The sequence below is a fragment of the Malania oleifera genome, chromosome 2 (assembly GCF_029873635.1).
Source record: "Malania oleifera isolate guangnan ecotype guangnan chromosome 2, ASM2987363v1, whole genome shotgun sequence".
Classification (NCBI taxonomy): Eukaryota; Viridiplantae; Streptophyta; class Magnoliopsida; order Santalales; family Ximeniaceae; genus Malania; species Malania oleifera.
Window position 1 is genome coordinate 26,595,967 of NC_080418.1, and position 21,526 is coordinate 26,617,492.

Consider the following 21,526-nt stretch of genomic DNA (forward strand, 5'->3'; position numbering starts at 1 on the left):
TGGGTTGAGGTAGCCGGTTAGACGAGATAGAGATTAGAGATTGCCCGAAGTGATTGCAATGGGCTAGATTGATGCAGATTGGCGGATGTCAGAGATACAGATTGACTTGCTTGGTAGACCAACCAGAGTAAGTAAAGCCTACGGGTCGCACAACCCTATCATGAGGGGATATATCTTGATATACAGATCCCAGGGTATAGCAAAAGTTCCTATGTACATATATATTACACAACAACAGTTTTATTATTATATTAGCAATATGTACAAATAGCAAGCTTAGATCACAGTTATATTTTGAAACTACATTACATGTGTTTTGTATAGTATATCTGCGTATTCATTTTACAGTATCAATGTTATTTCAGTTATTATATGTACAACTCAATCACCACACACTAGTGATAGCATATTTCCACTTACTGAGCGTTGTCTCATCCCAGTGACTTATTATTTTTCAGGAGATCTAGTTAGGCGAGCTGATCAGGCTTGTGGGTAGAGGTTGTTTTGGTGCTGCCCTTGCTATGAGGGTAGGTGTTTTTATAGTGCCAGTAAGTTGGGGTAGATCTCAGGTTTTGATGTGGTCATTGGGTATTTTGTGTTGAAAATATATTTCAGAATATTATAATTCTCTGGTATTATATATAGTAGTTCCCAGTTTTTGCATACCACTGCGTAGATATGTACGAATACAGGGTTTTCTCAGTGCTCCTTTGAGCCTAGGGTATTATCAGTAGTATTTCAAACAGATGATATTTGCGTTATACATATATAGGCAAAAAAAATATGATATAAATAGCAGGTTGCTACACCACTAATGCTCACTTAATGGGTGGAGCGGCACCGCTTACAACCAGGTCAATTCACGAGGCTGACCTCAACTTACACCTTACTAGGATAGTGCACCTAACTTTCTTAACCAGGTTTAAGTCAGTCCGGGACTATTTAACAGGGCTAGTCTCCCTCTTCAAGCTCACGCCTAGAATACAACGAATGTGAAATACAATTTTTACGTACACGGAAATATGCTTCTCACACTAAGTAGATATGTGCCAATTACAATCCATCAATGCACATCAATGATATAGGAAATTATAAGCTTAGTGATGTAAATGTGTGCAATCGACACTTAGTCTAACAATTATTCTCAAGCAAGCACTAGAGTGTGTAACCTAATTTTTCTTTGAAACACAATATAGAATATCTCAATATCAACGTAGGGTTTCAAAGATGCTAGCAAGGTTATTCAAACAACCTCAAAAATATTTTCTTAATTTACTAGCATAAGAGATGTTTGAATCCTAACTTGTAAAAATGATTTTGCACACAAAAGAATGGGCTAAGGTAATTTGCAACGTGAATACAAAAACCTACAAGCCACTGAGTTTTCCCCACACTAGATTTATTAGATTAAATCCATGGGTAAACTCTTGCTTAACTCTTAATATCAAACACAATCAACAATCAACACAAGTAAGAGTGTATATGTTAGCAATCTATTGAAACAATATGCATATAATAATTTCAACCACAGATATAGTTTCAAAGATTTCAATAGCTCAATCAATTATCTCAAACAAGATTTTCAAAAACTCAAGCACAAAAGATATTTTTGAAAAATAAGCTTGTCAAAGATATTTTTCTTTACAATATAAGACAAGCTTTTGAGTCTTGCAATGAGAATGCAAAGACTCACAAGCTTAAGAAGGTTTCCCTAGAAATGAATTATGAACTAAATCACTAGGGAAATCCTTTGGGCTTAACTTTTAAGAAAATCAACAAAGCAATCACAAGTGTGAGAGTATAAGCTAGTGTAGGATCTCTCAAGATACTCTTACTCAAAAGGATTAGGCAATAGAATGATCAAATGGATGAGTATATGGGTTGTGTATGAAGAAAGGGCTCTCTAAAATTTAGAGAGAATTTTCTTAATCTAACTCCCTAATCTTCTCTTAATTTTAGCAAATGATCTCATATATATAGCCATGAGAAGAATTATGACCGTTAGGGACATATTGGTCATTTAAAAAAAAATTTAAGTGAGGTTAATAAAAATAACAACGTTTTTAACCTCTGTAAAATTCACCAACCCAAGAGCATTGGTCGACCGAACTTGAGGTTTGGTTGACCAAGTGGTCAGGTTCGGTTGACGAGGTCAATTTGAACTACGAAGTTCGGTCGATCGGGCCTTTGGAAATTCCCACGTGGGGGTTTGGTTGACCAAGGCATTGTCTATATAAACTTGGTCGATCAACCGAGCGGTCAATATGTTGACCCAAGGAGGTTTGGTTGATTAGGGCTTACTTGTATATATCTGGTTAGTCGATCGAGAGGTTAACTTGTTGACCCAATGGGAGTTCGGTCAACCGAACATGCCAATTTTGGCATTTTCGATCATTTTCTTTTTAAAAATGTTTTCCCTATTCATATGATGATTAATGTTAAGACTATATGACATATTTTTATGAAGTATAGGGAGTCCTAAGGTCAGTTTAAGGTCTTTGAGAGCCGATCGAAAAAATCCGATATCAGTCGACCTTTGGTTGACCAAAGTCTTGTCTAAGGTCATTTGATTTTCAAGTGACGTGTAAGGACCTAGAGTTATTCTAAGGCCTTTGTGCTTGTAGTTCCTACATGCATGATCACATTAAATATTACAGACCTTTCCTATATTACTATTACAAACCCAAATGAATAAGAATTACAACAATAAAGATCAACTAGGGTCTTCATTTTCCTCCGGGTCTTCGAGTGCCATCATATGATATTACCAAGATAAACCTGCACATCAACTCGGCAGATATTAAATACTTGAGTATTTGTCATAATCAAAACAGGGTATGACCCATATGGTCAACAAATTGAGTAAGTCATTTGCTATGAAGGATTTAGGGCCAGCAAAGAAATTTCTTGGCATAAGAATTAGTCGTGACAGGAGTGCCAAGAAGTTATATTTGTCACATGAGGAGTACATTGAGAAAGTGCTTCAGAGGTTCAATATGGACAAAGCTAAAGTGGTTAGCCCTCCTCTTTCTACCCACTTCAGACTAAGTACAAAGGAATGTAATTCCATAGATAAGGACAAGGAAGGCATGGAAAGAGTTCCTTACGCCTCAGTAGTAGGAAATTTGATGTATGCAATGGTTTGCACAAGACTAGATATAGCCTATGCAGTTGGTGTAGTTAGCCAATTCTTGTCAAATTCGGGCAGAGAGCACTAGAATGTAGTGAAGTGGATCATGAGGTATCTTCAAGGCACTTCCAGTTTGAGACTTGGTTTGGAAAACAAACAACCATTGTTAGTTGGCTACATAGATGCAGATATGACTGGGGATGTGGATACTCGTAAGCCTACTTCGGGCTATTTGATAACTTTTGCAAGTGGGGCCATAACTTGGCAATTGAGACTTCAGAAGTGCATTGCTCTTTCTATGACAGAGGCAGAGTTTATTGTAGCAATGGAAGCGACTAAAGAATTGCAATGGGTAAAGAAGTTCTTGAGAGAATTTGGTTTCAAGTAGCAAAGGTATGTGTTGTTTTATGATTGATATAGTGCTATTCATCATGCTAAGAATTTTAGTTTCCATGCAAGATCGAAGCACATTGATGTACGATACCATTGGATCAGAGATGCGTTGAGCGATAAGTTACTAGAACTTGAGAAGATTTACACTGATGATAATGGTTCTGATATATTGACAAATACACTACCAAGGGAGAAGCTTGAAATTTGTTGTTCGATCGTTAGGATGAAAATTCCCTCCACATAGTCGGAAATGGAGAGATTTGTTGGGTTATTTCCTTCCATGTGGAGGAAAACCCAAGTAGGCTTTATTAAAAGCCCAAAGCTTAGCCCTTTAGTGTGATAACCAAAAGGAAGTTATAAAAAAAGATGGGAGAAGGGGAGAACCATCACTTCTTAAAAAGAAAGAGAGAAAAACGTGACTTAATAGTTAAGGAAGATGAGATGATGAAATGTTAGCTTGAAAGGTAATTATGAAAAAAAGTTATTGAGAGAAATGAAAGGGTATAACTCTTACAAAATTTTGACTTTCTCCAAATTAAAGATGCAAGACATTAAACTCGGCTAATGCTTAACCAACAGGAGGGATCTTGATTGAGTATGAAGACATTGTAATAATATTGTAATTTATGGTTGTATAAAGATACAAGACATTAAACTCGGCTAATGCTTAACCAATAGGAGGGATCTTGATTGAGTATGAAGACACTGTAATAATATTGTAATTTATGGTTATATATATATATATATATGTATCTTAATTTTGATTTAAATTTTAGAGAAGACCCTTAAAGGTTATTGGGAGTCTCCAAAGCTCTTTTTGACCCTCTTGATTACGAGTAATTGTCGCAATTTGTGGATGTATAATAATCATTATTAAATACAAGACAAAAATGCAATACTTCTAACGAATTTAGTGAAATATCAAATGCATAGTATAATCAAATATATGATCATAATATATTGACATTAGTAGAAGTTAATTTTGATAAATTAAATATAATAATAATTCTAATAAAAATAATGGTTAGGATATTATTATTCTGTATTAGATTACACAAAATTTTATATTAAGTAGTGACTTAATTAATAATTCAAATCGATTTAAATTCTTATGCATGAACATAACAATATGATTTTATTACAATATTCCAATTATATGTCAAATCATATACCAAAGGAAACTCCCTCAATCTATTCTTCTTCTTCTTCTTCTTCTTCTTCTATTCATGAATTAAATACCACACCTACAAAGAGAGGAGGTGTTAAAAAGAACATTAATTAAACCATTCTACCTTTAAAATAAAACAAAAATAAAAATTTCAAATGACACCAAACACAACAATTAAAAAAGTTCTAAGTATATATAATTAGGCATTTATCATTAATTAATTAGCCTCCCTCAACCCGTGCGTAGTGTGTTAACAAACTAGTAGCCTAGTACTGTTTCTGTAAACACGATTTGAGGCAGAGTTAATGAGATTGTGTGTTTCAGAAATACATTTCAGTTTTCTCTTAAAAAAATTGTGTTAAAGATAATTGGAATCGTTTATATGCAAATACTGCGTCTTGATAAATCGTTTTTCAGAATTACAATTCCTTCCGAGGGGAAATACTCAAAAGACGAGTTTACGAGTGAAATGAAATGAAATGTGCTTTACATGTGAAAACGACACAGGAGACCCGTGCGATCTCTCTCCCACCCTCCTCCAGGCTCTACCCACTGGTCAGAACCTCTTTTCACAGCCAGTGATTGCAGAAGACCAAACAACGACTGGTAGACGAAAGGGAAGCTCCAATCTCTCTCTCCTAAACTATCTTCCACCAACCTGAAAACAATCTTCTTCAGATTCCATCGAAATTTCGGAGTTGTACAGTCCCCACCTCGCCAATGTCGTCCGATTCCAGTTCTTCTGTGTCGACCGGCGATCCCACTGATGAAAACCCTAATCCCAATCCTGACCCTTTCTGCAATCCAAATCCCAGCTCCGATTTCATAGACAAGTCCCTCGACGCCGTTGAAGACCAGTTGGCTTCGATTGCATTGTCCGACTCCGGCGGCGTTGTCAATGGCGAGACGTCTTCAAGCGGTGAGGCATTAGGCCGCATCGTGAATGGGTCGTTGGATGCGGACAGCCATGGAGAAAGAAGAGGCGGGCAGATTGAGAAAGAGGTTCGGAGCAGTTCGGTGCCGGCGGCGGACGAGGTTGCGGAGGTTCGAGAGGGTTCTTCTCGCGGTCCCTTGTGGGGGAACAATTCGGAGTTGGAAGTAGACTGCGCGTCCAGCCCTAGCAGTAGCGGTTACGCCGGCGAAAGAGGAACCAGTAGTGCCACAAGCGCGTCTGGAATTGATGAGATTGGGGAGGATAATGAAATTCGGGAACTGCGAGATGGAGATTCTACTGGAGTTTCGGATTCGCACGCCTCTTGGGTTCCTGGGAAACGGCATGTCGATGAGGTGAGTGGTGTGTTTGTGTTATCATAATAACATGAAAACTTGCGGTACAAATTGAATTTGTTTTGCAATTCCATGCTTTTAGTTATCGATGAATCTGCTGTGTGAACAAAATTGGGCATTGAAGAGAATGATTGATTCTCTTTTGAACAACAGCAATTGATTCTCTTTTGAAAAACAGCAACTTTACAGTAGCAATGCATTTTGCCATGGGTGGAGATTATCCCGGGCTTTTTTTTTTGGCCTAGTGCCATTTGCAGCTGCTTGCCTCCTGCTACTTCTGAACTTGTATATGTACATAGTCGCTTTGCAAGTGCATTTTAGGTCGCCACATAATTGTAGAAATTTGGTGTTTTAGTTGCTGGACAATGACTTCCCAAGTAGAGTGATGTTTCCTACTCTCACCTTGTAAATGGCACAGAAGGCTTTTTAGGGGACAGAGAGTTATGACCAAGTTGAAGCTACTTACCAGGAAAGGTGACTGTATTTTGTATTTAGCTTACATTGTCCTCCCAAACAGCCTTCAAGTTGTTCTCTGGTAGAAGAAATAGCCCCTTTCTAAATGTGTGTGCCTTCTCTTATTGTGGCTTACTTGCTGTGTGCGAGTGCATGCTATTTGCAAGGTATAAATTTTGGATGACTAGTCCTAGTAGCATGCCAAGACTTCTGCCACATGACCCTTGCACAAGTGAAAGATTGTTTGTGGCACACTGCAATAACTTAAGAGCTTTTGAAAATATTTTTGAAAATGTTGGAGTAGTTGCTTTTCGCTTGTAACATTAAGTGAATACTTGAGGATAATTATGTTCCTTGTGATACTTATTGCTTCCTTCCATTTCTCAACCTTATGTTTCACCAACATTTCATAACAGTAACATGGAATAAACTTATTTAATGTTCTTTTTTGGGTTGCGGATTTTGTGAAACTCCCATCAAACTCAACAACCAATCCATAGTAGTTCCATACAATTAAGAAATACATGCATTGAGAAATTCAAACAAGATGCGAATGGCACACAATTCAACATCATGTATACTTATAAAGGGGATTCCCCTATTTGGCATCATCTTTCAAAAATGTCAACTTTATCCCTATAACTGCCAATGATTATTCCAAAATACTTCTTTAAATACCCATAACTCTCCCAAAATACCCTTATAATTATATCAAATTTATTCCTATAACTACTCATAATTATTTCAAAAGAACCCTATAACTATCTACAACTATCTCAAAATACCCTTATACTATTTAATTTATTATTATTTATATTATTATTATTATCATTTATAATTTTAAAAAAAATCTATACTACTATAAAGGGGATTCCCCTATTTGGTGTCATCTTTCAAAAGTGTTAAATTTATCTCTATAACTATCAGTGATTATTCCAAAATATTCCTTTAGCTACCCATAACTCTCCCAAAATACCCTTATAATTTTATTAAATTTATTCCTATACTCATAATTATTTTAAAAGACCCTTATCAACTACCCCAAAATGCCTTTATACTATTTAATTTATTATTATTTTTATAATTTTTAATTTTTTTTTAAAAAATAGAAAGACTTTGAGCACGCACTATGACTAGTTTAGCTAATAATTATTAGAGTAAAAGACACTGACCTTCTCTCAGGTTTGACAAAAAGACACTAAGCTCTCTAGGGACCTCCCTTGAGGTTTCAAGAATTCCAGGTTTATGAAAAAGATATAAACCATCTCTTGTATTTTGCAAAAAAGAAAAGTATTTTGAGGGGAGGTTTTTATCTTTTTTTTGCAAATCTTAGAGGTCAGTGACATTTTTGAAATTTCAATGGAAGTCAATGGGATTGTTGAAACCTTAGGGGAGGTCCCTTTTTTTTTTTTTTCTGCCAAATCTCAGAGAGGTTAGTTTCTTTTGCTCTAATTCTTATGTCGTCACTCAAAGACATTTCTTTCGCTATTGAAGAATCATGCTTAACAACGAACTATAGAGATCCCCTGAGCTAGTGTAAATCTTAAAATTCAAAATTAGTTCTAAAAACACTCTGACTCTCAACCTTTTAAATTGCTCAACGTAAATCCCAGGGATTTCCTAAGGTGTTTGTTGCTGCTTAAGATGCTCCCTAAATCCCTAGTAGACATACTTCTAGAGATGAGTCCTACCAAAATGCAAGACTCTTGAGTTCCAAGAATACGACCAAAACCAAAATAGGAAGGTGAGATCATAGATTGAACATTTGACCACTCCAGCATGAGAGTAGTCAACCTTATCACATGTAAAGTCTCATCCCTTTTCTTGCATAGACAGGTTGACTATGTATGATTTTGTAGGGTCAGTTTATAATTTCTCCTATGTGTGCAATCTTAATTGATTTTGGCGCAAATTTGAGTTCAACACTGTTTCCAATACTTGACATAGTAATGTGGTTGGCTGTCTTCATGGCCAACTCTTTATAACTTTTTTAGTACTGTTATTGGTTTTTTTTGTTTTGTTTTGCGTTTTTGGTTTTGCGTTTCTTCCCTTGCAAGGTTGCCCATGAGTGAGGCTAAGCAATTGCTCCTATATTGCATGTTAGGAGAAAAAAAAAAAGAAAAAGAACAGCATGTAATATTAAAACGTTGACCCACAACTTATCTAAAGTGTATTGGAGTATTGTTAGATGGTCTTTATGGGAAATTTTCTAATGTTGCGTTTGGGACCATAAATTTAGACGTTGGATTTGGATTTGGATTTGGGTATATTTCAATACAATTTTATATTACATCTTATCCAAATCCAATAAAAATTCAAATCTAAGGCCTCTCCAAACATAGTGTAAGTGTCCAGATTAAAGGGGGCTTTTTTTCTTTATCTTGCAGGGTTTTGCTTTCATAGAGGCATGACTTTCTTTGATTCTTCTTTATTCTTTGCCTTTATTAAGGTATGGATAGCAATTAAGTTGGAGAAAGTTATGAGAGCTTTTCTTTGATTGTATAATTATCTTGCAAGTTGGGAGGTTATTGTAGGCCTAAGGCTGGGGGAGTGGAAGGTGGGCCTTGGGATTTGGTGTCTAAGAACATTGTCCTTGTGGGAAATTGGGTATAGTGTTTCCTTTTGAAAACTAATTCCCTTTGGCATAGAGTAATCAAAACTAAATCTAATTTTAGCTTGCAAGTGAATGGGTGGGATGCTAATGTTGTAACTAGAGTTGTTCATAGGGGGATGTGTCGTATGTTTGTTTTTGGGAGCATTTTGGCGGGAGCATTGTTTTTGTATTTTCTCTCCTCTTTTTGCCTTTCCACATGTCATAATGTTCATATTTTCTTCATTTTTTCTTGACGGCGATTGTGTTTCCTACGATTTTCTCTTTTGTTGGAATCTCAATGATTAGGAGACCAAGGAGCTTTCTTTGCTTCTTGGTTTGTTGGATTCTTTCCTACCTTCTTATAGCGGCAATATTAGAATTTGGACTTTTAATGTGTTTGTTTATTGTAAATAGTTGTCTCATTTAATTCTTCCTCAAATCATTTTTCTTTTGCTAATTTTTTGTGAAAAGCTAAGGTATCCTCCAAGGTTAAGGCTTTTTTGCAGATGGCAATCCTTACTAGAGTTAATCCCAATAATATGCTGCAGATTTAGCCCCTGTTTGGGAGCACTTAAAAAAAAAAGTTCTTATAGCACTTATCACTTAAAATAAGAACTTTTACAAAAAAGTGGCATTTGACTTGCACTACAAAAAGAAATTGGTATAAGATATGGCAAAATTGTAGAAATATAGAAAATCTTGAAAAATATAAAGAAATGAGAAAAAATGCAAAAAAGACTATCAATGAAGCTAAACATAGAGCTTATGATACTTCATATACTAAGCTAGAACAAATAAAGGAGAAAAAGACATTTATAGACTTGCTAGAGCTAGAGAAAGAAAATGCAAAGATTTAGGTTTTGTAAAATATATAAAAGACGAGAATGATAATGTCTTAATTGGAGAAGAAGACATAAAAGAAAGGTGGTGAAGATACTTTGATAAGTTGTTCAATGAATACCAAAATGAAAGATTGAACTTGGAAGTGACAAATGAAGAGAAGATTAAATGTAGGAGATTTGTTCATAAAATTAGAGTCCTGAAGTTAAGATGACATTAAAAAAGATGAAAAGTGGGAAATCAATAGAACCAAATAAAATACCAATTGAAGTTTGGAAATGTATAGAGGATAAATTATTTGGTTGACCAATCTATTTAATAATATTATAAAAACCAAGAAAATGCCAGAAGAATGGATGAAAAGTACGTTAGTACCTCTATATAAATATAAAGGCGACATTCAAAACTGTAATAACTATCGTGGAATTAAGATTATGAGCCATATGATGAAATTAAGGGAAAGGGTAATTGAACATAGGATAAGATTAGAAACGAAGGTTTTAGAAAATCAATTTGGTTTTATGCCTGAGAGATCAACAATAGAAGCTATTTATCTTTTAAGAAGTTTAATGGAAAAGTTTAGGGGAAAAAAAGATTTGCATATGGTTTTTATTGATCCAGAGAAAGCTTATGATAGAGTACCTAGGGAAGTGCTTTGGTGGGTGTTAGAAAAGAAGGGAGTTTGCAGTAGATATATGGAGGTCATTAAGGATATGTATAATAGAGTAGTGACTAGCATCAGGACTGTAGGAGGAGAGTCTAGAGAGTTCCCAATCTCAATGGGTGTTCATCAAGGTTCTACTTTGAGTCCGTTTCTTTTTACTTTAGTAATTGATGAAATTACTAGGAATATCCAAGATGAGATCCCTTGGTGTATGTTGTTTGCAGATGATATCATGTTGATTGATGATAGTAGGAGCGGAGTGGAATCTAAGTTAGAACTTTGGAGAGCCACATTAGAGTCTAAAGGATTTAGGATAAGTAGGACAACAACAAAACCAAGCCTTAGTCCCACTAAGTGGGGTCGGCTATATGAATCTTTTTCCGCCAATTTATGCAATCATGGACTATTTCTTTTGATAGATTCAAGGATATTAAATCTTTACTCACTATCTCCTCCCAACTTATTTTAGGTCTACCTCTACCATTTCTGCTGCCCCCCATAGTAACTAAGTCACTCTTCCTCACAGGTGCACTATAAGGCCTACGTTACAAGTGTCCATATCATCTGAGTCGTTCCTCCCTTATCTTATCTTCTATAGGAGTTACACTTAACTTACCACGAATATGTTCATTCCTTAATTTTTCTTTCGATGTTATACCACTCATCCATCTAAGCATTCTCATCTCGACAACTTTTACTTTTTGGATATTATGTTTCTTCATCGCCCAACATTATAGCATAGTTGGTCTTATAGCTGTCCTATAAAACTTCTCTTTCAATTTTAAGGGTATTCTACGATCACATAGCACACTTGAAACACTTCTCCATTTTACCCAACCTGCTTTAACTCTATGCATTACATCATTTTCAATTTCTCCTTCAGCTTGCATAATAGATCCAAGGTATCAAAATCTAAAAGTGCTATTTATTTCTTCATCATCAAGATTTAGGATAAGTAGGAATAAAACGGAATATATGAAATGTAATTTCAGTAATGTAAGGAGTAGCAACAAAGAGAAGATTAAACTGGATAATCAAGAGATTAATTGCATTGATAGATTTAGATATCTTGGATCTATTATGTAAGGTGAAGGGGAAATTGAAGAAGATGTTCTACGTAGAATTAAGATAGGTTGGGTAAAATGGAGGAGCTCGCCAAGTGTGTTGTGTGATCGTAAAATACCCATAAAGTTAAAAGGAAAGTTTTATAAGGCGGCTATAAGACCGGCTATGCTTTAGGGTTCAAAATGCTAGGCAACTAAGAAACAACATATACAAAAAATGAAAGTTGCTGAGATGTGTATGCTAAGGTAGTTGAGTGGTTTAACATTAAAAGATAAAGTAAGATATGAACATATATGCAAAAATTTAGACATATCACCGGTTGAAAATAAGATAGGGGAGGGGCGACTTCGATAGTTTGGGCATTTAAAATGTACACCTATTAGAGTACTTGTTAAAAGGAATGAGTTAGTTATGGTTTTTGGTATGAAAAAGGGTAAGGGTAGGCTTAAAATTACTTGGAATGAGGTAGCGAGGAAGGAATTAATAGCCTTTAATCTAATAGAGGAAAATGCTCTGGATTGGGTGAATTGGCGGAAAAGGATTCATGTAGTCGATCCTACCTAGTGGGACTTCAGCCTTGTTGTTGTTGTTGTTTGTTGTTGACTTGCGCTACAACAAATACTTATTGCGATAAGCGCTTTTTCATAACCACTTTTTTTAGAACTATTTAAGTGAATTTTGAGAAACAATCCAAGATAGCTTTTGGCCCACTTATAAGTGATACTGTTCATAGACGAGGTCGATTTTGTAAATATAAGAAAATTTAGTGACTATTTTATAATTTAAAAAAATACATTAGAAGATAATCATATATTATTTTATTATGTATTATAATATATTAATTATTAATGAAACATAATAAATTTTAGAATAAAGAAGCAAAACCATTTATTATTTAAAATTTAAATTACTATTAAAAATTTAAAATACTAATTTAATTAATAACATTATTTTAACATAAATTAATATGATAATCATATGTTATAAATATATATTAAGAACAAGATTATTATTAATAAAAAAATACTATTTTATTTTTTTACTTTATAAAAATATTAAATATTAATTAAAAATAATAGTTAAAATAATTATCAATTAAATTTTTAATTAAAAATTAATAATGTATTATTTTATTATGCATTATAACCTATTAATTATTAATAAAATATAATTAAATTCTAGAATGAATAAAAAGAACCATCTATAAATTTAAACTAATATAGAATAAATTAAAAATTTTAATTTATTTATTAATACTATTTTTAACATAAATTAATGTGATAATCATATATTATAAATATACATTAATAACAATATTAATGTTAATTAATATTAGTAATAGTATATTATTTTAGTTAATAGAAAATATTCAAATTTAATTAGAAAAATAATATAATTATCATTTAAATTTTTTAATTATAAAAATATTAATATTTTATTTAAAATATATTTAAAAATACATATTGTTTATTAACTTATTATAATTCAATTCTAGATTGAACAAGAATTATTTATTAATTTAAATTAACATTAAATGAATTAAAAATTTAAATTTAATTAAAAATATTATTTTTATCATAGTTTAATATAATAGTAATATGTTATAAAAATACATTAATAACAAGATTATTATTAATTAAAAATAATAATTTTACATTATTTTTTAATATAAAATATTTAAATTTAAATTTTAAGTAATTAAAATAATTATTAATTAAAAAATATTAATATTTGTAAATTAAAATATGTTTGAAAATAATCTTATGGTACGCTATAATAAAAGTAAGTGTCCAAATACTATTTATTTTAAATACAAACAAACACCACTTGTAACTTTAAGCACTTTTCTATTTCCGCACTTATTAACAGCACTTATTAATTCAACACTTTTTTCTGAGAAGTACTCTTGCATAAGTGGTTCCAAACGATCCCTTAAGGACCTTAGAATGCTTTGTCTCCTAATGTGTGTGTGATTTGTTTTGCTATTGATGAGACTTATGCTCCCTTGTCTCTTTATTGCTTTGCGGCTTGAAATTTATGGAAATAGGATTTCTTAGACTTTTTGGTGAGTATTGTGTCATTGTGTGTGGCTGTGTGCCCTAGTTCCTTAGAGGCTCTCTTGTTGACTACTTTTGGAAAGCGCAAGGGTGCAGAAAGGCTATGGCGGCGTATACTTTTTTTCTGTTTTCTCGTTGATCTGGTTGGAGAGGAGTCTTATTTTTTATGATTGCTATTTGTCTATTCATTTGATTTATGGATGGGATCATCTTTTTTGCATTGCTATGGGAATTATTCTGTTCTAGTGTGTTTTGTTTCTTTAATCTTCAGTGCGATTGGATGCCTTTGTTAGCCTGATCTTTTTGTGTGTGTGTGCGCGTATATATATTTATATATTTCTCTTTTTTTTCCTGTTGAGGGAGGAAATCTTTTTCTCCTATATGGAGACCCTCTCTCAAAATAAAGTTTCCTTTTCTATCCAAAAAGAAAAAAATGAAATAGTATATTTGCTAGGAAGCACGGATACCAACACAGGATACGTATACGATGTGATACTAACATGCAATTTTGTAAAAACAAGTATACAACACAATTGGGATATGTTAGTCAATTAATATAAAAGTACATATGTTTAGACATATTTTCCCTTTTAAATGAAAAATATTGAGGTAATAGGCATCACCCATGCTCAATTATGAATTGCATAATCATTAATAAAACTCATATTAGAGAACTCAAGAAACATTTCCAACTAAGCAAAAGAGCAGTGATTGCAGTCCAAGTTCCATATTTCCATATTTACATAACATGATAACAATATTAATATTAATATTAAATTTTTGATATTAATATATAATATCATCATCCATCAATTTTTTTTTTAAAAACAAATATACAAAAAATAAATAGTGGGCCAGTGGGGAGGATGGTGTTGCAAGTACCTTCTGAAGATGCATTTTTTGTGCTTGGGCAGCCCCCTTTTTATAACTTCTGATTTTTCAAACAATAAAACATTAACATCAATTTTATTTAATCCTTCATACACTAAAACCATCATTTTTGTGCTTTGGGACTTCAATAGTTCTGAACTAGTGAAAAACGGGTGAGAAGATGGGGAAGGAGGGGGGGAGGGAGGGACTCACTTTGAGTAAAGAAGAGCCTTCAAGAGAGAAGAGGCTGGGAGGATGGGGTTATGAGTGCTAGGCAGAGATTTCTGGCGAACAGGGAGGAACTCGAGCAAAAAAGAGGCCCTGAGCCTTCAGGAGAAGCGAAGATTGCTGTCGATGATGGCTGAGATGTTTGGCGAAGAAGGATGGGAAGAACATAGGTTTGAAGGCTGGGAGGATGGGGTTGTGAGTGCTAGGTTTTGAGTTGTTTGATGAAGGAGCTGGACCTGTGCGTCTCTTCTATATTCTATTTGCCTTTTTCTTTTTTTGGTTTTGTATAAAGTGGCTGAAGGGGCAAGATAAATGCAGCGTTTAGCTTAAAAGTTTCCCAGGTGTGTCCACAAATAAAAACAGCAAATTAACTTCTGACATGTGGCGGAGATGTACGTGGCTGTGTTGGGGGTGTGTCGGTGTATGGCACGTGTTGGATATTGATTCTATGGCCATTTGGGAGTGTTCATCTTTCTTAGTATAATTGCCTCACATATTCCATTATGTTTGGTCCCCTTGTCTCTTACAAACCACTCTGCCAAACTACTCCATTGTCTTGGATTAGTGGGTGGGTGGTTCTCTTACTACAAGGCATGTATTGCTTTTGTTCCCTCAAACTAGTGTATATATTGATGTAAGATTATCACTTTACTGAAAAACTTAAGCTGTTAGGTAGTGGCCCAACAATGTATATCAAACTTTAACATTCCCCCGCACGTGCAGCCTGACTGCACATGGAGAGATTCAAACAAGTAGTATAATTTTTAACTACTGCTCAATAAATGTAGGCAATGAGACTAGAACCCAGGACCTCCTGACAATGATACCTTAGGTACCAAGTTAGATTATCACTTTGCCTAAATCTTAAGCATTTAGGTTGTGGGCCATCAATGTGTACCAAGCTTTAAAAATTGCTATATTTAAATGCTATTGCTAAGAAGAGAAGGCTGCCAGGAATTTTTTTTTTTGGTTCCGTCATTTGAAATCCCAACTTTGTCCCTGCTTTCTTCCTCAATCACTTTGGAAATTGGTATTGCACTAATGGCGGCCAATCCAATTTTTGAATGCTACCTCCCTAAAGCAATGTTTGACTTGGAACTTTGTGAATTTTTTGATTGGTATGAGATGCATGTCTAATTGTTTATAGCTACAGGGTTTTGTCAATTAAATTAATTACTATGAAATAAAGATGAGAGAAACCCTTTTCTTCTAATTAACAAGCATTAAAGTTTATTAGCATAAAAACAAGCTTTATTGTTTGGTCCAAAGGTCAAAGTTTTGAATACTTCTTGCATATTTTTAATCAATTTATGCATTTATATCATGTTACTTTTCAAATTATAAATCCTGGCTTCCTTTGGGCTCATTATGCATGGTTGCAGTTCATTTACATTGTCAATTTTTGGACAGCAATTGGCATTAAACTCGAGTAAGATACTAAGCATTCTGAAATTAAGTTTATTGGTCAAGCTTCTTTGAATTAGTAATATCATTATATTTTTCACTGCATGACTAATTCATAAAATAAATTTAATACTGACATCCTTCCTGTCCTGTCCTGCTTGGCATATAATTGAAGTGCAGGATGATGCTTCTCTCTCATGGAGGAAAAGGAAAAAGCACTTCTTTATTTTGAGTCACTCTGGCAAACCTATATATTCCAGGTTAATCCCTGCTGCCACTTTTAGCATTATACACATACAATTTTATTAAATGCCATGAAGAACAAGTGAACTTAATTTACATTCTGAATTCTTATACACATAGATGGCTCCCCCTTTGGATTTTTTTTTCCTTTCTCCTGTGGAAGCTTATTTAATTGATACAAAATTTACATTCTATTTTTCCTGTTTTGTAGTTTGCATTTAACTTGCTGTATACTTGTATTATGTAATGTATTACCTTGAAGGTATGGAGATGAGCACAAGCTAGCAGGATTTTCAGCAACATTGCAGGCCATTATCTCCTTTGTGGAGAATAGGTACATTGTTAGATGATGTTTATTTCTTGTTTCTTCTCTATTATTATGATAGTTTTCTTTATGATTAAAGCTTTATTTTTTAGAATGTTCTAAAAGGCTCAATCTAGGCTTGTCTCAAGGCACGACATGCCTAAGACGCCTTGAGGCTCAATTTGAAATACCAAATTCCAAAAAGGCTAACGTGTTACATGCCGAGGTGTCACGATCCGACTATTTTCACACCATTGTGAAAGAGCTGTGCGGCGCTAGCTAAAACACTCTTGTTTAACTAGCCAGCCTATCGTTTACCAACATTCATCTACGAAACACTTTCATTAACATTTAATCAAATGGCAGCGGAAACAGTAAGCATTCATGAAAGCAGTGGCAAGAAAGCAGTAAATATTGAATCTACGCAATTCATTAACAGCACCTAAGTTGACATCGTGGGTTTAGTGAGGGAGGCAAGTAGGCCAAACACGTTGACAATAGCTAGTGAGTTTTACAATGACTGATGAACACTCACCCTCCCCTAAAGAGGTTTTTATGTAATTATCATCCTGGCACAAGGAAGCATCAAGGTGACCAATGAGTCATACTGCCTTATTTGACATACAAATAAACTACTAGCAGAAAATAACCCTAAACTAGTATTTACATGATGGAAACCCATCCCAAGTACACGTGACAAGCGGTCATAGGCAAGCATAATACCCTGAACAAGCTTAGCTCGTGACATTCTCCCCCACTTATGCGGTTGATGTCCTTGTAGACTTTGGAGTTAGGTACACTTCAACTTTGTCCACGAATGGTTGCATATATTCCGCAAAAATCTTGCTGATTTCTTTTTCATCAAGGCATTTCCACTTCATTAGGAATTTCTGCCGCTTCTACCTCGAGGATATGAACTTTCTGTCTGCAAGGATCTCTTCAACTTCACGTCTGTCAGGTGGCACTGTCTTCAACTTTGCTCTATTTGACGGATTTCTACCCAGGTCATTTGTGTCGGCGTTGAATGGCTTGAGGCGGCTGACATGAAACTGCGGTCTTCTCCCTTGATCTGCCCACTTCTTCATCTGCGTAGAAGCTTTCTCTAGATTGGTTCGGGCAAAATCTACATTCTATCTCCATTCTCTGGTGAAGATGTATGCTCTGGGACTCTTTTGTCTGTACGACTCGTCCACTATGTGAGTAACAGTGACTACTGGCTTGTAACAAGCTCAAAAGTGCTTTTGTTGGTTGTTAAGCTTCTTTGGGCTTTGCCACAGAATGGAACCACATCAAGTAGTTGCACGCCATTGTTCTGGTTGTCGTTGACAGAATGGCACAAGTACTCTTTCAGTGGCTCTTTGAATCTCTTCATCTGTTCATCTGTCTATTGGTGATAACTCGAAGAGATGTCAAGATGTGACCTTAATATCTTGAAAAATTCTATCAAGAAGTTGTCAATGAACATTAAGTCTCGGTCACAAATAATAACTTGGGGAACACCCCAATGTTTCACAACAGTCACAAGGAATAATTGTGTCATCTCCTTTGCCAAACAGTACTTTGGTGCGGCCATGAAAGTATCATACTTCTTCCGCTCCCCCTTGTCTTGTTGGCAAGTGAGACAAGTTCTGGTATAGTCAACCACATCATCCCGTGCGTGCGGTCAATAATACCTCCCCAGTAGTTCTGTCATTGGAATCATTCTCTGCGAATACCCCTCAACGAACTTTTTGCAATATCTAGTAAGGCCAAGAAAGGAACGCAACTCCTTCACTGTCGTGGGGATCTTTCGTTCTTAAATCATCCTTACCTTCTCCATACCGCTCCGGATACGACCTTGTTCAACCACATGACTAAGGAATTTGTTGCTCTACTGAGCGAAAGAGCACTTCTCTTTCTTCACATCCAGACTGTTTTCCCTTAGCCTGTTGAATACCTTCTGTAGATGCTCTTCATGTTTCCTCTAAAACAACACCGATGCTCCCAACGGTGCTTTGGAAGGGCGAACACATCCCGCTTCCAATTCATCAAGTTGTTTTCTCAATTCTGCTATCTCTAGAGGCGCCATTCGACATGGGTTTCACTCTTGATAACAACTCGATCTCATGCTCCACAGTCCGTCATGAAAGCAAATTGTGAGGCAGCTTATCTGGAAACACCTCCTTGTACTCATTCAACACCACTTCGATGGTCGTAGGCTCCAGCTCTTGGCCTACTTCTTTGTCTACCACCGTTGTGGCTAGACGTGTCTGCTCACCCTGACCCAATCTCTTATTGAGTTGTATGGCTGAAAGGGACTTCCCGTTGTCTCCTTTCGTTGTAACGACTTGCACCATGCACGAGTGATCTCCCATCAGACATAGGGAATCAGCTGAAGGCATCAGTACTATCCTCGTCCCCCTTAGGAACTCCATTCCTAGAATGACTGGAAAGTCATCCAATGGCACAGTTGTGAAATTCGCATGACCCTCTCACTGTCCAAGCTTCACAGTAACTTGCTTGGCTACTCCCAGAGTAGGCTGGGCTACAAAATTAACTGCTTTCATGCGTCCTGTATCCTTCTCTAAGGATAAGTTGAGTCTCCATGCTTCCAACTATGAAACAAAATTATGAGTAACTTCCGTATCCACCATAGCGCGGGTACTCTTCCCATTTATTCTCAAGTCCACAAACATTAACCCTTTTGCTCATGTAACTTTCAGTGCTTTTGACTGCTTTTCCAATGCGCTCACCGGCTGCACTGTACCCACCCTCGGGGCATCATTCTCTTCCTCCTCGCTTTTCACCACTTTTCCCGAAGTGGAAGCTTGTAAGGCATTGAGTAATCCCTTGTGTTGACACTCACTCACTCAGTGAGATCCACCACACAAGTAGCACGAAATTTTACTCTTCCCCTTTCCATTGGGGTGTGTTGAGCCCTTGAGACGAAGAAGCTTCCTTTGAGGTTGATGATTTAGAGTCGGCTCCCCCACTCTTGGGTTTGCCTTTCTGGAAAGACTTTCCATTGTTTCCCTCTGCCAAACCATTTGGATGAAGTGGTATCATCACTAGCGTAGTCAGTCAAGCGTTCTGCAGCAGCTTGTGCAGTTGACAAGTCTTAAACCCTTTTCCTAAGAAGTTTAGTTCTTGCCCATGGTTTCATCCCCTCAAGAAAATAGAACAACTTGTCCTTGTCCGACATATCCCGAATATCCAACATTAAAGTAGAAAATTGTTTCACATATTCCTTGATTGACCTCGTATGCTTGAGATCTCTAAGCTTTCTACTTGCATTATACTCAACATTCTCAGGAAAGAATTGGGCCTTAAGCTCTCTCTTCAAGTCTGCTCAACTATCGATTACACAACTTCCATTTTCAATCTCTTGGTACTTCGTACTTGGTACGCCACCACAGTTTGGCATCACTAACCAAGTACATGGTCATAGTATTCACCTTTGCCTATTTTGAGGCCATCCTCACCGCACGAAAGTACTGCTCCACATTGAACAAGAAGTTCTCTAACTTGTTGGCATCACAGGCACCCCCATACGTCTTGGGTTCTGGTACCTTGGTCTTGCTAACACCCAGAGTGTTGGAGTTCCCCATAGCAAGAACCATCAGATTAAGCTTTGCATCTAGATCCACCATCCGAGATTGCAAAGTTTCCACTGTATGGCGAAAGTTCTTAGACATCTCACCTAGCAAACTTGCTTGATGCTTTTGTGATCCCATCACTTCATCAACAAGTTCTTTTATCTGGGCCACCTCCGCGGCCACAGTGTTGGTTGTTGCCTCAACCTGTGCTTTTAGCACGCTGATCCTCTTAGCATTGTTTGGTGCCATGGTCACTTACCAAAACTTTCCAAATCCCACAACGAAGGTAATTGAATTCTCGTAGCAACTCAACCTTCGGCTCTAATACCAAGTGTCACGGTCCAACTATTTTCACACCGTTGTGAAAGGGCTGTGCGGCGTTAGCTAAAGCACTCTTGTTTAACTAGCCAACCTATCGTTTACCAACATTCATCCACGAAACACTTTCATTAGCATTCAATCAAATGGTAGCGGAAACTGTATGCATTCATGAAAGTAGTGGCAAGCAAGTAGTAAACATTGAATCTACGCAATTCATTAACAACACCTCCATTGACATTGTGTGTTTAGCGAGGCAGGCAAGTAGGCTAAACACGTTGACAATAGTTAGTGAGTTTTACAATGACTAATGAACACTCACCCTCCCCTAAAGAGGTTTTTATGTAATTATTTTCTTGGCATTAGGAAACATCAAAGTGACCGAGGAGTCATGCTGCATTTTTTGGCATACAAAAAAATTACTAGCAGAAAATAACTCTACACAGCATTTACATGATGAAAATTCATCCCAAGTACACGAGACAAGTGGTCACAGGCAAGCATAATGCCTTGAACAAGCTTAGCTCGTGACATTCTTGCGCACTTTTACAAAAAGCACGCCTTTTGCTCCAGTTGAGGCTTATGTATTTTGGGTGTGTGATTCTCAAGTTAGAATTGGTTAGAAAATTTCAACATGTTTGTAGAAAAGGAATGTCATAATATGAGTTTATTTCTAAAACTCTTGAACCTCAACCTTTACAAAATAACTGAAAGTTGTATCTTACATTATGAAAATAGTTTGAATTTTGTAATGGTACAATTATCTCTTGTCATGATTTATGTTATGTATTCAAGTTAACAATTTTTAAATGACCAACAAGTAGTTTGCAAAGTATATCTAGTTTTTCTTTTTTACATTATATTTGATATTTTCTTATTTTTTACTTTATTTAAATACATATAAAATTTATTTAATTTTTTATCTAAAAAAAAA

General features: G+C 35.6%; 1 protein-coding gene across 2 annotated transcripts in view; it reads left to right on the forward strand.

Moving 5' to 3' along the window:
• The first annotated feature begins 5,167 nt into the window (after window positions 1-5,167).
• Window positions 5,168-21,526, forward strand: part of LOC131149206 (vacuolar fusion protein MON1 homolog) — a 50,183-nt gene continuing 33,824 nt past the window's right edge. The window contains exons 1-3 of one of the 2 annotated variants that reach the window (XM_058099452.1): window positions 5,168-5,978; window positions 16,333-16,412; window positions 16,658-16,729. In XM_058099452.1, coding sequence (XP_057955435.1) covers window positions 5,412-5,978; window positions 16,333-16,412; window positions 16,658-16,729 — 719 coding nt within the window. In that variant the 5' untranslated portion in view covers window positions 5,168-5,411. The remainder of the gene's footprint in view (window positions 5,979-16,332; window positions 16,413-16,657; window positions 16,730-21,526) is intronic. The other variant, XR_009135170.1, reaches the window with a different exon arrangement.